Source organism: Cupressus sempervirens, chromosome 3 (assembly GCF_028749045.1).
Source record: "Cupressus sempervirens isolate cs-2001-9-10 chromosome 3, ASM2874904v1, whole genome shotgun sequence".
Lineage (NCBI taxonomy): Eukaryota > Viridiplantae > Streptophyta > Pinopsida > Cupressales > Cupressaceae > Cupressus > Cupressus sempervirens.
Window position 1 is genome coordinate 922,546,032 of NC_143120.1, and position 19,016 is coordinate 922,565,047.

Genomic DNA, 19,016 nt, shown 5'->3' on the forward strand with positions numbered 1-19,016 from the left:
AATCCTCAACCAAGAAGATACATACTACCATAATCAAATCAGAAATCCAAGCCAATGATATCATGGATGTACCTATATATTGAATCATGTCATACCAAAATCCATGACACTATGATCGCATCCATAAACTGAGTAACTAACTGTCAATGTGTCCAACCTATTAGCATAAAATAGTCAACCATAATCCTCCACCATGATTGTACTTAGTAACAACATCTCATCCCTTCTACATGAAGAAAAATTAACAAATCATGTGACTTAGGGCATAAACAACCCAAATACAAGCAACCAATCTGAATATGCATCAATAATGAAAGATCAATGGGCAAAGACAACCCATATCCAAGCTATAAATGCAACCTATAAGTATAGACCGCTTACAACACTACACATATTGTAGACTTAATAAGTCATCATACATACCCAAACTAAACGCTGATAACAATATCATCATGATACCAATCTGAAATATGAAATGAGTATACAATGACATCAAATCTTAAATCTCCAAACATACAATGTCATAAACTCACAATGCTACCATAGTCAATATATACCATAAACTATTCAAATTAATATATCACCAAATAAACCATGTCAAACCTACACCAAATCTAAACCAATGTGTAGAGCTTTCCAAAAGCTTTTCGTTGAGTACTCAAAGTCAAAAATCCGACTCTGTATGCCCAAGTTATGCCCTAATTTGTGCTCAAAATAAATAACATCTAACTTTTAGGCTTTTAAAACTTAAAAAAATGTCAAAATCATAGAACCAAACCTACACCAAGTTGTAGTGCTCTAAATTAGCTTTCCAATGCCTATAAGAATTCTAAAATCTGATATCTTGTCAAAAAGTAATGGTCGTTTTACTAAGACAGTCTGTTTACCATTTTCACTGCAATTCTTTTTTTTTTGTGACAAATTTTTTGACAAGATTAAATTTGATAGCCATCACAGACTAAAACTAAAAAACTCTTTCATTTCCTTTAAACATGGCCAAACTAGAGCATATTATATATCAAAATTTATGGAAACGTCAACCCAAATCCAATGGTGAGGTTTGTTTTTACCTAAGAGGTCATTTTTGGAAGCTACTCCCTAAAAATCTCATTTAAATGAAACATCTTTAAAAACCCTTTTGTCTAACAATTTTATATGCCCAAAATTTACCAACATCCCATCATAATAGCAAACCCAAAACCCTTAGATCTGCAATAAACAACTCATATATCTTGCCCTTTCTTTTATCCTCTTATGCATTCCCATGGATTCAATCTAGGGTTACTATAATAAAACCATAGCTCTTATACCAGTTGTAAAGAAACTTGCAATAAAGAATATAACCATTTTCACATAACCCATAATAGATCTAAAAAAAATGCAATTAAAATCCACATGCAAGAAAATTGATAACATAACCACAAAAATGTGACATAGGATATACCCTGGGAAACCCTCATTGAGAGAAAAAACCCAGCCTCCAAAAGCATCCATCACCATGTATTATTCAACAAAAATACCATTGCAATACAACCATCGAAGCCTTTAAAGCCATAGCCACTACCAAGCAATCCATGTGAACAAGCATGAATCCACACATCCCATGCCATACTTCCAACCTTCACAAATGCTCCCTTGGCTAACCTGTCAAGCCTTGTCCTACTCAACTCTTTCCTTTTTCACCTTTTGTATTCACCATACCAACAACTACCTTTATGGCTACTTATATAGTAGCAAGTCCCATAAAACCACAAAGTGGTATTACTTAAACCATGTGCTAAAACCATGTTTGACCCCACATTTAATATTGAAAATTTATTTTTTCCCCCAATATTAAATAATTACATGAAATATTATCACAATGTTACAATACAATTCATCAAGTGTATCCCATGGGAATCTTTACATGTTGCACACCTATCTAGGTGCAACTTTACATAATAAATAAAACAATACAATATAACAATATTATGCGATGTGTGCAACACCCATTATCTCAATAATCCTAGATTATGAGGTTTTGACTATGAAGTGACTCAAAATGTGCTTAAATTATTTAGGATTCAATTGGTATTTGAGAAATGTTACAAGGATGTTTGTTGATGAAGCAATGCCTTTGTCATTTCTTCCCTTTTGTTGGGTCTATTTGTTGTGGTTTCATAATGCACGCACCATTTCTTTCTGAAATGGAGACCCCCTAGTAATTTTTTTGTTTTTTTCCAGACCCTTGATCTGGGGTCTGAGTCTTTTTTAGGGCTCTACCTAGATCCTATGTCTTGCCTAGTGCCCTACCTGAAAAACCCATTTGTTAGATTTAACTAATTTGGATGAGAAGGGTGATTAAGGGGTTATAGTGCACACTAGTGCACCTAGCACACATGTACACCTATCATGGGTGTGCAAGTGCGTTAGATGTGGAAGTGCGCATGTGCACATGCTCACCTATGTAGGTACACACATCCTTTAGGTGCGCATTGTCCTGGGTCTATAAATACCTAGGACCATCCCTCCCCTTATTCATTTTCCCTTATTGAGCCCTCGGGAGCGCACCTCTGCACTTATAAAAGATGTGCAAAATTTTGCCCACCTATACACAATGCTTGATCGAGGCATTATAAAGGGGCACAAGTACACACCTTTATTTGCACATCTTAAAAAACTTTAAAAACATCCAGGGTGTTCATATGCATACCTTTCATCAAAACCTAACTAAGAGACCAATGTAATGGTGCACACATGTGCACCTTGTAATGGTGCTTATGTGTGCACCATAATTTACCCTTAAAACCGTAGATACAAATATGAGTAAGGTGAGCATATGTGCACCCATAACCTTGCTAGGCCAATTAAGCCCCCTTTGTACATGCTAAGTAGCATGTACACAGTAGTGCACATGCACAAGTGTGCACTCCACAAGGGTACACACCTAAATAGGTGCGCTACTGCACATTTATAACCTTTTAAAGGTTATTTAGCATACCTAGCACACCTATCAAGGTGTGCAAGGTGTACTAAACTACAAATCAAGGGTTTTAGGGGATTTAATTGGTTTTGCAAGGGGTCTGGTGTTTTGGGTATGGTTTTTTAGCATTAGGGTTTTGTTAGGGTTTAATTTTCACCCCTCTAGACTAATGTGTTTATGTTTATGCAGATAAAATGGCTTCTTCATCATCATCACTTGCAAAGAAGATGGCTCCAAAACTAGTTATTTTCAAGTTTCAAGGGACACCTAAGAAATCATGCTTTCAAGATGTACATTCAGAGATTAGAGATATAGAATTGGGACATATAGATTGGAACACATTCCTAGTACTTTACAACAAGCCTAAGGAGAGGTCTCTGTTGGTCTCAACACTTTTAAGATCAGACTTGGTTAATGCAACCTCACATCCCACATTAGTGCAATATTCAGAGCTTGTCATGGCCTTGGTAGAGAATTATGTGTTAGAAGAAAGAGTTATGAAGAGTATAATAGGGGAGATAGTCCTAGACTTAAAACCAAGGAACATTAAGATAGTCTTCCATCTTCTAAGAGCAAATCAATATGTGAAAATTACTTATCATCAAGCTGAAAGATGGTATAGGAAACATGGAAAGGAAGCTAAAGAGATCATACAATCATCATTCTTGATTGAGAGAACACTAGTGGGAAGAAGAGAAAGCAAGGTAGATATGACCAGAGGATACATGAAGGATGACATTAGATACTCCATTATGCTTCTGAGTAGGGTTATGGGTTTACCCATAGCTGGGCAACTAAATATTTGGATGGTACATTTCATTGAGATCATCAGAATAGCTAAAATGCCAATTGATTAGGCCACAATACTAAGCAAAAACTTAGATGAGCAGTTGCTAGGAGTCAAAGCCGACCCCAAGTTTTACATGACATCATACTTGTTGTATTTATTGGTGGTAAGGACAACAGACTATCCAGGATTGTATAAGGGAAGCATGCAAGATGTTAATGCTTGGCCTTATGTGGTATATCCTCAACTGGTAAAGAAGAATCTCTCGGATCATAGCAAAGAATACATAATAGTCAATGATGCTTTAATTTTTGCAATCATCTAGTTTATTGAGGGTGATTATGCAAAGAGGATGTCAGTAGAGGCAGTAACAAGAATTGTAGAGATGGGTGTCTATTACATCCAGTTGAAGATATTCACCTACCTAAGGGTAGCATGCACAATGGTGAATCTGAAGAAACTCCCAAGATATCCATCAGATAGGCTCATTTTACTAGAGATTGTGAGGCAACTCACATCTACATATGATAGAGCGAGGAAACAACATAAGAAGACTTGGGTCTGGCCCATCACTATAGACCCATTTGAAGTTGACTGAAAATAGGATATCATGACCTTTGATGAAGAATGGGATCAATATCCCTTGGAAGATTACAACTCTCCTCATCTATTTTTTGATAATATTGGCAGAGTTCAACTTAGGAAACAATTTGTTCATGAAGATGCAATGGAAGATCATTGAATGAATTCAATAGATGACTATGATATCCAAATTAGGGATTATTGTATGATGACTCTATATCTAGCAGGTAGCACTTTGAAGATAAAGATCCCACTTAAGGCTTTCCAACAAGAGACTCAAGAGGTCTTGGATCCCTTATACAATCATGACAAGATATTTGATAGGCCAATCATGAATGTAGAGGTTGACAAGGAAGAGAATGTAGATATCAATTACAGGGCGAGGCATATAATCTAGTTAACAAAGGATTGGATCAAGAATCCCTTCAAGCTGGACCCAGTTCCTCAGATTATAATATTTCAGGCTACAACATGTCCAACTAAGGGTAAAGGTGCAAAAATAATAGTACAACTTTCCCTACGCAATCTCTAGTCAAGCCAGAAATGGTATATAAGGATGAAAAAGTTGGTTACTTTAGGGTGGACAAAGGAAGAATAGGAGGAAAAGAGCTTCTCCAAAGCAAGCTAAACCTGAAGCTGAAGAACCTCAACAAGAAGAGGCAACTCAAGCACCTAAGAACCAAGAGCCTCAAAATGAAGAGGCAGCTCAAACTTAGGATATTCCACAAGTTCCTTTGCCAGAACAAGAACAGGAACAAGCCCCAGAATAGGAAGCACAAGAGGTATCCTTGCATGCACGAGAGGAACAAGCCTCTTATTTACCTGATAGGACAGCTAGAGTTGGACCTACTGTCAGAAGGACTAGGAGGCAGAAGATACAAATAAGGTTTATACCTATTTCTCTAGTCCTAGAAACCATCCTTGAAGAGGATGAAGAAGATGAAGAAGATAATCTCCCATCGAGTCAAAGGACACACTTGGCAAGGACTGCCCAATAAGAGAAGAGGAGGAGCTCCACCATTACACCACCATCTATTCCTAAGCAACTTATCAAGGTTACAACTTCAGAGGATGAGTAGCAATAGTGGATAGATGAGTAAGAGGGGCAAGGAACATATATCTTCAAAATGTCTGATTTAGACTTTATGCCACTAGGAATTGAAATGGTGGGTGATAAAATATGAGATACACCCATGAACCAACCTTTGGGAGAGACTAGAATCAAATGCCACTTCTACCCCAAGTATCTTTGGGTACCTCACCACCATCGTATCAAGATTTGTCATTTTTGGACAAAGGATCAGCCACTCCCCTCCCTCCTGTCACAAAAGAAGAGAGAGAAGTGCATGAAGAAGAGCCTAAACATAGACTAGTCGATGAAGTATTTGAGGAAGGACAGATACCTAAAGAATCTCAACAAGCTTCTCAAGATATAGAGGTGAGGACTTTCGGTACTACAGATGCAAGGACACCAAATTTAGATCTCTCACAGAAGGAGAAGACTCTGGAAAGGAGTAATAAGGGAAAAGGGTCTATTGGGAAAACCTCCTCTTTAACCAAATACTTGTTTCCTGTGGGCACTACACTAGCCTGGTTGAAGAGGGAAGTTATGGTCTGACAAAAGCCATAGCTAAACCTGAATGAAGAGGAGAGTATAAATGCACTAGTAAAAGCTATCAAGAGGCCTAAGCCAGCTATGGGTGATGCGCAACAATTGACATTCATAATGAAGAATAGAGATCAAGATCTACTTGCTCACATAGTCATTCCTCCTCCACATGTTGAGACTGAAGATTTGACTCCTAAGGACTATCAAATTATAGAAGTCCTATTAGGAAAGCCCAAAATAGATATAGCCAAAGTAATGATCACTACGGGCATCAGGGAGGTGTTCAACCATTTTGATGATAACGAGAATGAGTTAATAAAGTTGCGCAAAGAAATTGAGCTATTAAGAGGATATTTGCATGGAATTATAGGTCCATTGGATCAAGACGACCTAGAGGTTACTCTCATTGGGACATTAGAAAGGAGAGATAAGGGTAGTGTCCAAGTTGATTCATTTTTGGGAAAATGTCAGTAATGGCATGACAATTTTGAGCAGAAGGGTGTAGAGATAATATAGGCTAATTTGAACCTATTGCATAATGTTCATTCTAATGTAGAGAAACTAGTATCTATAGTAGACTAGTATTTTGGGCTTATGGATGAGGTACATGCCTAGGGAAAAGACCTTCAAGAAGTCCAAACAATAAAAGGTCAAAGATATTGTACACTCATGGAAGTGTATACAATAGATGATATTGATAAACTTGAGGATTGGAACAAGAAGATAGCTGCCAAAAATAAGGTCATGGAAGAACTTCATGAAGATATTTAGAAGTTAAAAGGTCAGTCTCAAGAGAAAATTTTGGATTCGGGTATGTATTACGATGCTATTTCCCTTGAGATTTTTGAAGATGAAGCTCAAGTCAGTACAAGAAGTTGTTGAATAATTCCAAAGAACTTTCAAGGATGCTTCGTCTAATGAAGATATTAGGCAAGAATTCAAGACTGAAGAGGTATTATTGAGACTTGATGGTAGACTTGACGATTTTGCGAAAACTCAAATGGATATTAGTAACTGTCGACAAATAGTTAGGCATAAATATGAGGCATTAGATTCACCGAAAGTTTCCCAAGTGATAGAGATTATAGAGAAATTCAAGAGTAAACATTCAGACATCACTCTGGTATAAAGGGGAAGAAAACCCATAAGCTAAAAATTCAGTTTTGACACTTGGGAAATTTATTGGATTTTTTTGAACCTGCTATGTAGGTGCGCTATTTTAGAGGTGTGCTAGTCCAAAGGTGCACCAGAAATTTTGAAGAAGTTAGAGGTGCATCGACAGTTCCAAATTTAGAGCTTTCCATGCACTAGAAATGTATTCTGACGATAATTTAACTCCTAGAGACATTCAAAGAAGGCCAAGCTTCCATTTTTAGAGCTTCTAGTGACTCCCAGATTCTCTTATAGCTTCCTTCTTCTTATTTACTACTTATTTCTTTGTTTTAAGACATGTAAAGGCTCATGCACCGATTGATTGATATAAACAAGGGTGAAGTCCTAATTTAGCACCATTTATAGAGTTAGTTTGTACGTAAATAGATTTATTTAATTAGTTTTAAGCATATATTTGCATGAAGAGATCTCTCACTCTCAACATAATTTAAGGAGACAATTTCTGATAAATTGAGGAATGCAATATGTATTATTTTGATGCAATAATATATGCTATTGGTGCTCTCATTTTGAGTGTAATTATTCTTGCCAGAGTGTGTTATTTTTGTGGGATATTATTCATGATAATAATGGAGCCAATATTTTTGTTGTGCTCATTTGATCATGTGAGATTTTTAGTTTTGGTGTTTGCCGCATGTTGACAAATTTCACTGGCGTACCGAGTTGGAGAAGAGATCACCTTATTGTTCCTGCATAGCTTCTCGTCTCACATGAGTGCACTTTCCATGGCCTTGCGATTTGATAAGAATTGAAACATCTTCCAGTTTTACTAAGTTTCCATCGACGATTGCATTAGTGGATTTGAGGAAGCGCTACTCCTACTTTTATTGGTTTCCTACCTAATCTTTTCAATGATTTAACTTGCGGACATGTTGTTACCATGGTTTGTGTCTGTTAAGGATTTCCCTTTTATGCTATTTACTTTCTTCTCTTGTTACCTTATCTTTGTTATTTTCTTTGCTAACCCTTGGTTAAATTAGGAATTCATATAGTTGCATTGTTAGGTTGCACTCATTAAAAAATTTAAAAAAATACCAAAAATATATATCTTTTTGTGGTTAATTTTGAAACAACAAACAGATTAATCATCTTATTCAAAATTGGTTCAAACCAACAAAGGCCTCTTTGTGAACAAATACATTTATCTTCAACTGAGCGGATTCTAGTAGGCCACAAGATTCCCTAAAACCTTGGAGTTGATCCCAGATCTACTTTTCAAGAGAGGAGTTTGAAAGGATTACTGTCATTAAGCATCATGCAAAATGATAGCTCAACGGGATTCTAAATATATTTACTCCCTTGTCACTACAATGATTTTAGTATAAAGTTGAGGAACTTAGGGTTTTGAAATAACTAACTTCATAAATCACAATAGCTTATTATTTCCACAAGGCACAACTCTTTGAAGTGAAATATAAATATGTTAAATAATGATAAGCACAAAACAAAAATCACAATTAAAGAGGAAAAAATGGATTACAATAAAGCGTAGAATTAGTAGGGAGATGGTTGCACTAGTACAAAAACAACAATATATGAGTAAATAAACTACTAAAATTTGTAGATATATGACTACTTTTGATCACATGACCATTAGTAGTTTATTGTCAATCATTTATCTCATGACCAAATTGATTGTTCTTAACTAGTTGTGTATTTGGTCATTTATTTAGTAGTTTATTTGATCATTTATTGGGTAGTTTATTTGGTCATTATTTGATAGTTTATTTGGTTGTTAATTTGATAATTTGTTTGGTTGTTTATTTAATCATTAATTTAATCATATTATGGCACGATGGAATCAAACTACCATCCTCGTACTAGTAAATTAGGCGCTCTTCCATTGAGCTAGTAACCTTTAAAAATTTAAAAAAAATAAAAAATAAAATTGCATCAATGATTCAATTTACTATTGATTATCCTCAAGCATCAAGCATGACTATCCTCTCATACTCCATGAGAGTCTAGGTATTTAGCATGTTCAAACAACAAATTACTTGGCAAAGTCTGTCTAGTTCTTTTAAGGATTATCAATTGCATATACTAATTGAGCCCCATTTTCATCCCTCCATATTAATAAAAATAACTTATGTTCCAACTTCTAAGATTATATTATTTCTATCCCACTCTCTTATTTTTTTAAAAAAAGGGTATGCATTTATAGTGTTTTCCTTAGCTACACGATCTTTAAATTATCTATCAATATACTGTATGGGAAAACCCTTAGCAATAGGAAACATCTCTAAACTCTGAAGTCAAACACCTAACAACATGAAATATCTACATTGAATGTTTTGTTGTAAAGTTGCATCGATGTACCTAAGCTAATTGTGTATGTCATACTTGGAATCTTAAAATTTTCCTAGAATCTTGTAAGATAAATGAGTTGGGATGATTAGAAAATAATAAATTACACCATGAACTATGTGCTTAAGTGTCCTTTTAGATTTTGTAATTATATATTTTTATTTAGGTACATTGAATGCCAAACTGGATACTAAAACTTGAAATGATTTACCTTCAACCAAATTAGATTTGTACCTAATCAACATTGCCATGCAAATTGAGTTTTTATGATATCTTAAATTTTAAAAACAAAAGTTACAATAAGAGGCTTTAAGAAAATAAGTGCCAACCTTACAAATAACATTATATCCTTGACAAGGGAAAATTATCATATGGGCATGTGTTAATATTTGTTTTTCCACTAATAGTTTGTTGTAATTATTTTATTCTACATAGAACTTCCCTATTTTAGCACAAATTAATAATTATACCAATGCTCCATTTTCTAGTTTATCTAATATGAGGAACATAGGGGCTAGGATAACAAGCTTTATTGTAGGTGTAGCTATAGGAGGCTTGGGGAGAATTATTAGTATTGGTGGAGGTCAATCTTTATTAGAATCATCATGCCATGCTAAAACTGGTGGCATTGGCATACAAGAACTTGATAGACTAGTGAGCGCCATCCCACAACAAGGTGTGCACTTGGAAAACTTTTCAATAATGAGGGAATGACTGGGAGCCTAGAGGACGATTGAGATGTTAGTCCACATGTACATTCTTGATCCATACATGTGCTACATGATGATAAATTCAATTTGTTGCAATGACCATTTAAGATGATAAATTGATTGGATTATTTTTTACACTAATTGGTTAATGTCACTAGTTTTGATGAAGAAACATTGATTATCCTCAAGCATCAAGCATGACTATGAGAGTTTAGGTATTTAGCATGTTCAAACAACAAATTACTTGGCAAAGTTTGTCTAGTTCTTTTAAGGATTATCAATTGCATATACTACTTGAGCCCCATTTTCATCCCTCCATATTAATAAAAATAACTTATGTTCCAACTTCTAAGCTAATATTATTTCTATCCCACTCTCTTATTTTTTTAAAAAAAGGGTATGCATTTATAGTGTTTTCCTTAGCTACATGGTCTTTAAATTATCTATCAATACATTGTATGGACAAACCCTTAGCAATAGGAAACATCTCTAAACTTTGAAGTCAAACACCTAACAACATGAAATATCTACATTGAATGTTTTGTTGTAAAGTTGCATCGATGTACCTAAGCTAATTGTGTATGTCATACTTGGAATCTTAAGATTTTCCTAGAATCTTGTAAGATAAATGAGTTAGGATGATTAGAAAAATAATAAATTACACCATGAACTATGTGCTTAAGTGTTCTTTTAGATTTTGTAATTATATATTTTTATTTAGGTACATTGAACGCCAAACTGGATACTAAAACTTGAAATGATTTACCTTCAACCAAATTAGATTTGTACCTAATCAACATTGCCATGCAAATTGAGTTTTTATGACATCTTAAATTTTAAAAACAAAAGTTACAATAAGAGGCCTTAAGAAAACAAGTGCCAACCTTACAAATAACGTTATATCCTTGACGAGGGAAAATTATCATATGGGCATGTGTTAATATTTGTTTTTCCACTAATAGTTTGTTGTAATTATTTTGTTCTACATAGAACTTCCCTATTTTAGCACAAATTAATAATTATACTAGTGCTCCATTTTCTAGTTTATCTCGTATGAGGAACATAGGGGCTAGGATAACAAGCTTTATTGTAGGTGTAGCTATAGGAGGCTTGGGGAGAATTATTAGTATTGGTGGAGGTCAATCTTTATTAGAATCATCATCCCATGCTAGAATTGGTGGCATTGGCATACAAGAACTTGATAGACTAGTGAGCGCCATCCCACAATAAGGTGTGCACTTGAAAACTTTTCAATAATGAGGGAATGACTAGGAGCCTAGAGGACAATTGAGATGTTAGTCCACATGTACATTCTTGATCCATACAAGTGCTACATGATGATAAATTCAATTTGTTGCAATGAACATTTAAGATGATAAATTGATTGGATTATTTTTTACACTAATTGGTTAATGTCACTAGTTCTGACGAAGAAACATTTATGGGAAATGGATTAGTGTTATTTGGGAAGAAACCCACATGAGAAATGTCAATTAATAAATTTAGATGTGTCAGATTGTGAGAATAAAAAAATTGGGTTAGTGCAAATGTCTTAAGTTTGTTTTCACTTCCTGGACTAATGAGCCTACTAAACTATAACCATTGTTCAACCCAAAAACTAGGCAAAATTTATAGAAATTGACCATCTCCTAGTGCTGAAAATGGGTATTAAGAATACATATAGTATAGGAAATTTTGTAGACACTTCTTATGGTTTAATCACAAATTGAGTTTTGTGTAAAAGGAAAGAAATTTGATACTATTTTAAATAATCTCAAAAAGATTTATATTTTGACATTAAAATTCATATAGATAACGAGATGGTGGAAAGGGGATATGCTAACAACGACTTCAATAACATTGGCTTTAATATTGTTGCATCTAGATAATTCAATAGGCTTAAAAGATGGGCACAAAAAAAAAGTGACAAAAAGTCTACTTTTTTTGTTTCTAGAGAAAATTGCATACCTACAATGCAAATTATCTACAACAATAAACCAAAAACATTGGTTCGCATCTTCAACTATCGTCCCTCTATCATACAATTGAAGCAAAAGAATTCATTTTGTTGTCAAGGGTTCTGCTAACGAAATTCAAACCAAACAACTAAAAGTCAAACATTAGAATAACATCCAAAATATTCTAGGGCTCATTCTTAGCTTTGAAACTACTACAATTGCTCTTCCCTTTGCTTGGCTTTCAATAGGATGCTAATAATTATTTTATTGCTAGGTTAAAACCACATAGTGAGTTTGACACAAAGCAGAGTACTCCTCTCGCCATTTGTGAATTGTGGAATCATAGAAAATGTGCATATGCCACGTCTACCAGCCTACACAATGCTATTAGGAAGCCAACAACACACACATCACAGTGGAATTGCCACATGAAACCTTCTACAAGTGACATTCTACTTCCCCTGGAAATTACCGTAGTGTCATTTCTATAGTCTTATTTTTCCAAATTAAAGGAAAAGGCTACAAGAAAAATGGAAGTAGCCAATAGTAAAAAAAATGGAATTTATATTTTTGAAGTGCATTTAATTGTGATATTTCTTTATGCAATGATTAAAAAAAAAAAATTAGGTAGAAATTTATCTCTTTACTTTCGGGAATATTTAATAAAACTATATGTTCTTAGTTTGGTTTGTTTTTGTTTTGAAAACAATGACGTCTGCTTTCTTTTTTCTTGTATACGGTACGTCGGAAAAAAACAACGGTCAGAAGAGGCTAAAAATAGCCTATGGGACAGATTGCTGTTAAATGGATAATAAGCTCATAGCACCAGAGGCATGAGTGGAGATCTGTCGCAGGTAATCTTTAAAACGCCTCTGCTTATATTATTGAAATGCTGCTTAACACCATTACTCCTTGCAATATCTTCACACATCTCTCCGAAGCCTCTGCTACGCTGAGAAAATCAGAAAATGTTTCAGCAGCTCCTTTCAGCATATGCACTACCAGCAAGAAAAACCATTTAATTGGGAACCACCGGATTATCACTGTAAATTGTGTCCCAAAGGAAGCACAAGCAGAAGAAGAAGATGGGAAAACTAAAAAACTAGCACTGGCCGAATGGCTTTCCAGCAAAAAGAGCGGACCAGAGGTAACGGGTTCGAATCCCGCCCCGCCATTCAAGTCCACGGGAACGCCTTCAGCACCATCTCGTGCTGCAGTAAATTCGAGAAACTCAGCTTTCACACCTTCCTCGCGCTCCTCGACGCGGCGGTCCTATGGCCAGTCCAGAAAACCCTACGAAAAAGCCTCGAAACAACGAGAGCCTACTTCATGGATGCCAAAAAAGGTAAACCCTAGAACAGTGGAGCTTGCAACGTTAGAAGAGGATGGGAGAGAGGTGGTCTATGGTGATAACGGACTGGCTTACCGCTTGGCGGAAGCACCGTTTGAGTTCCAGTACAGTTACACGGAGACCCCCAAGGTTAAACCCTTGGCACTGCGGGAAGCGGCGTTTGTTCCGTTTGGGCCGACCACAATGCCTAGACCATGGACGGGTCGGGCTCCGTTGCCTCCGAGCAAGAAAAAGCGACCTGAATTTGATAGCTTCAAGCTGCCTCCGCCGAACAAGAAGGGAGTTAAACATATTCAGCCTCCAGGCCCCTTTCTGGAGGGTCAGGGTCCTAGGTATGTCAGGTCGAGAGAGGAAATTTTGGGAGAGCGTCTCACGAGAGAGGAGATTAAACAGCTTGTTGAGAGCAGTTGCCATTCCAGTCGACAGCTTAATATCGGTATGTAATACGCAGTATTTAGGAGGTTTTGAATGTACTGTTATCATTTCTGTCGTTGAAGTACGTAAACTTCTGAAAACTTTTTCTCGAAAACAAGATCGATCACTAATTACGAAAGCATCAATTGTACTTGAATTTCTAATTCCTATTTCACGTAAATCATTATTAAATTCTATCAGAGAGTGTGATCTGAAACGTCGAATACAAAAATTATCTACTACTTTCTACCCAAAAGCACATGTAAGGATAAGTCAGTACTACCATGTGCTTAAGCAATCTATGCTGTTGAATGCCAAAAGCCGTGGAGCTTAGACCCAGAACTTCTTTCTAGTATGACTGTCTTTGGCGACAAGCCACTCCTTCGAGATTGATTCATGGTTTAGTAATTATTTATTAGAGAATTCCACTCGTATACATTTTTTTGGCCCATAGATGCCATGCTGAGGACTATTATACCATTCCTTCATTCCTATTATACATTTGACTGTTATTATGAAAAGCTTCATCTTGTAGTAAAATTTGAGGCTTATATGCTATGACCAGGGGGTACTTCTCCCCTTTTTTATATTGTAGAAGATTTTTTGTCAGCACCATCTAGGTGCTTACTATTATGATAATAGATAGTTTCTATTATCTTTGTGTAGTATCTAATGGTTATCTATTGCAATCTCCTGAAAATATTAGAACATTTCTAATATTTAGTTTTCTTTTTATAGGATAGAATGTTTCTATTCTTTACAATTGTTTCTTAAGGAAACATCATTCAGTCTCTTGTAAAAATTGATCTTTTGATCATTGTTAATATCAAACAAATATTTACCAATTATTTCGTAATATGGTATTAGAGCCAATACTCTAAAATTTTTGAAAAAAAATATAATTTCTTTGTTGAAATTATTTGCCTTTTATTTTTGAAATTATTTTCATGCATATTTGCTTCCAAAACATCTGGTTTGACAGGGGTTTTCTGCCAAAAAAATTATGCCATTTTGTCTGTAACTCTCGCAATTTTTTCCAGTCTACAAATTCGTGCCTTTCTATCTGTAGCTAGTGCGACTGAATCCTTTGAAAATTGAGGGTTATTCTCTGCTGTTCACGTGGAGGTCTGTTGGGCGCCATTTCTTTATAACTCACGCCCAGATTTTTCTACCACTCGCTTCCAAATTTCTCTAAAAATTGCGCCTCTGTTTTGTGGGCTTTTTTTTCGATTTTTAAAAAAGAAAGTGGTTTTTTTGCCTATTTGGAGGCGTCTAGGTCTTTTACAAACCTCTACTGTTTATTTGTGTTTAGATTCTGCAATTTTCTTTGCAAATCTGTATCTAGCTCTTTTACAAATCTCTGCTGTTTATTCACCCCCATATTATGCAATTTTCTCTGCAAATCTGCCATTTTTCTAAGCTTTTTTGCAGCGAGGGCTGTTTTTGCTCAAAACCCTAATTTTCTGTACTAGATCCGAAATATTTTTACATATGCTTGGTGGGTTTTTTGAGAGTTCAACTGGGTTGTCAGATTTTTTTGGGTGCTTTGATTATCGTGCCTCAATTTTTGAGCCAACGGATCTAGAAATTGACAACATATTCTTTTTGAGTTTTATGAGCTCTCTTTTGGGTACTTTTCTGGGTCTTCCATTTATTTTGCTTTGAAGTACGTGCCTTAACAAATTTTTGCGCTTTTTCACTGAAAAATGTGCTATGGCATCTTTGACTAATATTTTGCTCGAGGGAAATTAGAAGTTCAATGGTTGCAACTAAGGCACATGGAAACAACGGATGCTAACCATCTTCGAATATCGTGACAACGATAAGGTGGTTCTGGTTTACAACAATCTTCTTAGTAGAGGTCCTCTGCTCCAACTTCAGAAGGCTCCGGGAAAAAGAACATTCAATGCAACTATTGCTACAAGTATGGGCACATGAAGGCTGAATGTCGGAAGCGCTTAGCTGCCCTAACTAAGCAATCTAGTTCGCAGCCCACAACGAACAATGTAGAGCACTTTGAATAGACAAAATCTACTTTTTATGTTTTTTGACAGCTTCGTGCTCTGGACAAATTGACCATTAAGGGGGCTATTTCGATAATAGATGGTTTCTATTATCTTTGTTTAGTATCTAATGGTTATCTATTGTAATCTCTTGTAAATATTAGAATGTTTGTAATATTTAGTTTTCTGTTTCTAGAATAGAATATTTCTGTTCTTTATGATTGTTGCTTAAGGAAACATCGTCGAGTCTCTTGTATAAATTGATCTCTTGATCACTATTAATATCCAACAAATATTTACCAATTACTGCGTAATATTTACAACAAAAACTAAATGCCCTTTGGCAGTGGTGTTTCTCTTACACATGTTCTGATTTTTTTTTCCATCCAATTTCATATTTTGATATGCTTCCTTTAATTTGAACCAAAACTCGAATGATTAAAATTGTAGATCATCCCATGTGTTTAATGATAAGCTTATAGGTTTTTGAATTTGGAGTTCTATCATGGTTTGCAAATTTAAGGTTTTATGTTTTGAGATCATATATTGGTTTTAGAACATTTCTTAAAATAGGGTTGAATTATTATTTACTATTTAAAAAAACACGAGCATTAAGAGGCCAAAAAAGGAAAATTATTAGATGCAAACAAGAGGTGTTGATGTGTCTTTTGACATACCGATGTAATGGGTATAATAATACTCTTGAGAAGGATACAAGACCCTGCAAGAATTGTGTTTTCAGTTTGAGATTGCTGAATGTAGCTTTGCTAAGGAGAGTTGTGTATCAATACCACAAGATTGCTGGTTTTCTAGTTTATTAGACAACACAATTTGTAAGTGATCCAGTTAAGTGATTTGATCTTAACTTGTGTGCCACTAGTTGATTATTGATGAATTTTAAAGATTTTTATATAATTTATTGAACTTCAAATGGTATTCAAATGAAAAAACATGAATGCTTTTATATTGAAGTATGCGTTTCAAACTATTTTTCCTATAAATTGCTGCTTGCGGGTCAGCCAAAGCACACAGTTGAGTTTGTGACAATTAAATAATTCTTTGTGTCTGGGAGCCAAGTTGTTTGTTCGAAATTGAGCATTATTGAGTTGGTTTTATAACTTTGAGTGTTGAGACTTGTTGATTTGAGTTTTATTCCACGACAACATGCGATATCAAGAACTCAATGTTCCAAAGTGAAACCCTAAATACTCAACACTCTCTTTAATAAGGTCACTTATTATGCTAAGCTTGCAAAGTAGATCATGAAATGACTTCAAGGTTCCTTTAATTGTGGATACTCGCTCAGTGAAATAATGTGATTTGTTGGTAATCACTTAGGGGACTTACATTGTTTCTTGAAACTTATCAACTCACTCCTAAAGATTTGCCTTCACAATGTGCAATAAAAATAAATTGTTTTAGGCTTTCAACTCTTGACTTGAACTTAAACTTAACTCCTACATGGATGAACTTGACTACTAGATGCAATCTTGTTAGCAACTTCACCCACTTAGTGCAAGCTTCCAAGGTATACTTAAATGCTCTTCAAATCAATATTTCCTCTTCAATTCCATTAAAATAGGGGCGGTCGAGGCATAAATGCCCATCTCCCTAGGCCTCCTCGATCTCCCTACTTGCAATACGAGGTAGTGGTGGACGGGAGGTGGAAGGTGAGATTGCTTGGTTCAATGGCTCGAGAAGAAATTGGTTGGAGAGCCCACTTTTAGATTATTGTTCGATTGCTTGGGGGTAAACCAAAGATTAGATATCAATTGAAGTTAAGTACCTTGAAATGACTAGCTCATTGCACTAGGCACTTCTACAATCAACAAGAGGCTAGTTGCCTAGTTTAAATCAAGTCAAGCAAGTAGACATTCACAAATTTTTTCATCCAACTGAACTACTTGAAGCAAATTTTGTTATATCTTAACAACTTGAAATGAGTGAGGATGAAGACCATGCAGTAATTCAACTTGATCACAACTAATCACCATGCAAGACACAACAATGATAAGTAGTTCAAATTTGGTGTTATCTTAACATCTCTCTTACACATGAGAGGAGCAGTCATTATATAGGGAACTCGGGTACAATGAATGACCAAATTTAAATCAAAATCAATGGCCTAGATTGAATCTTACTAACCTTGATTGGAATTGCCACCCTACCGGCCAATGATTCAAGAATTGCAAAATTAACCAATAGCAAAATTACATAAAAATGACAACCAACCAAATGACACCAAAGAATAAGCCAATCAGAATTAAGCATCTAAACTACCAACGAATGACACTTAGGCTTACATCAAATCATCTTCTAAAATATTATTTCCTTTGACCTTTTTTTCTTTGCTAATTTGATGACCTTGGACACCATACTATTGAGCTCATTTATTAGAGGCATAGGTGTATTTCAAATTCTCCAATCTGCTTAGTTCATTAAGTTTTGATTGTAACAATTGCTTTCTTCCATTCAGTTACATTGTCCCTGACTGAAGTCATGAGAAGTCTAAGAGATGAAAGCCCTTCCAAATATTCTCTTCTGATGATATCATTCTCCTCAACGTTGAAAGCTGCAAACTTCTCCTTAAAAAAGTCTAAGTTCATCTTTTCTTTCCTTTTTCCTCCAAGTTGAAGGTGATCCTCGTTACACTCAAAGCCTTTTTAATCATAGAATGGATGGAGAGACAAGGCTGAGCACTATCATTCGTTATCTTCTCCAAAATATCCTACCTATGGACTAGAACAAAGTACCATGACTCTATGTCTCCCATTCCTCCTGCCTTGATCACCTTACCTCTTACCAATTGCTGCCCAGGCACATTCACCATAGCTTGCAGTTGGTGCATGGTTTTGTCCTTTATGGGCTGAAATTCATCCCAAAGATTGTTGAAAGCATGAAATTTGGCTCTAAGTGCTATGCTATGAGTGTGTAAAACTGCCCCACAAATCATGGAAGAAATGCCAATTTCTCCTACAAAACTCCTTACATCGAAGCTCGAGTTGCTTGGAGTGAAATCCTCAAATCTTCTATATTATCAATATCTTCCCTCTCAAGGGTGAGAGGTGGTACAAATGTAGGATCTCTCTGCTAGATTGGTTTGTAGACATTCCTGTAATATGCTATTAATCTTTTATTCTCCTTCTTGTATTTGTTCTTC

At 35.4% G+C, this 19,016-nt stretch overlaps 1 protein-coding gene across 1 annotated transcript in view; it reads left to right on the forward strand.

Annotated features, from left to right (window-relative positions):
- Positions 1-12,789: 12,789 nt before the first annotated feature.
- Positions 12,790-19,016, forward strand: part of LOC149569763 (uncharacterized) — a 58,199-nt gene continuing 51,972 nt past the window's right edge. Inside the window, exon 1 of the mRNA XM_089822483.1 lies at positions 12,790-13,875. Within this exon, the coding sequence (XP_089678609.1) occupies positions 12,978-13,875 (898 nt within the window). The 5' untranslated portion in view covers positions 12,790-12,977. The remainder of the gene's footprint in view (positions 13,876-19,016) is intronic.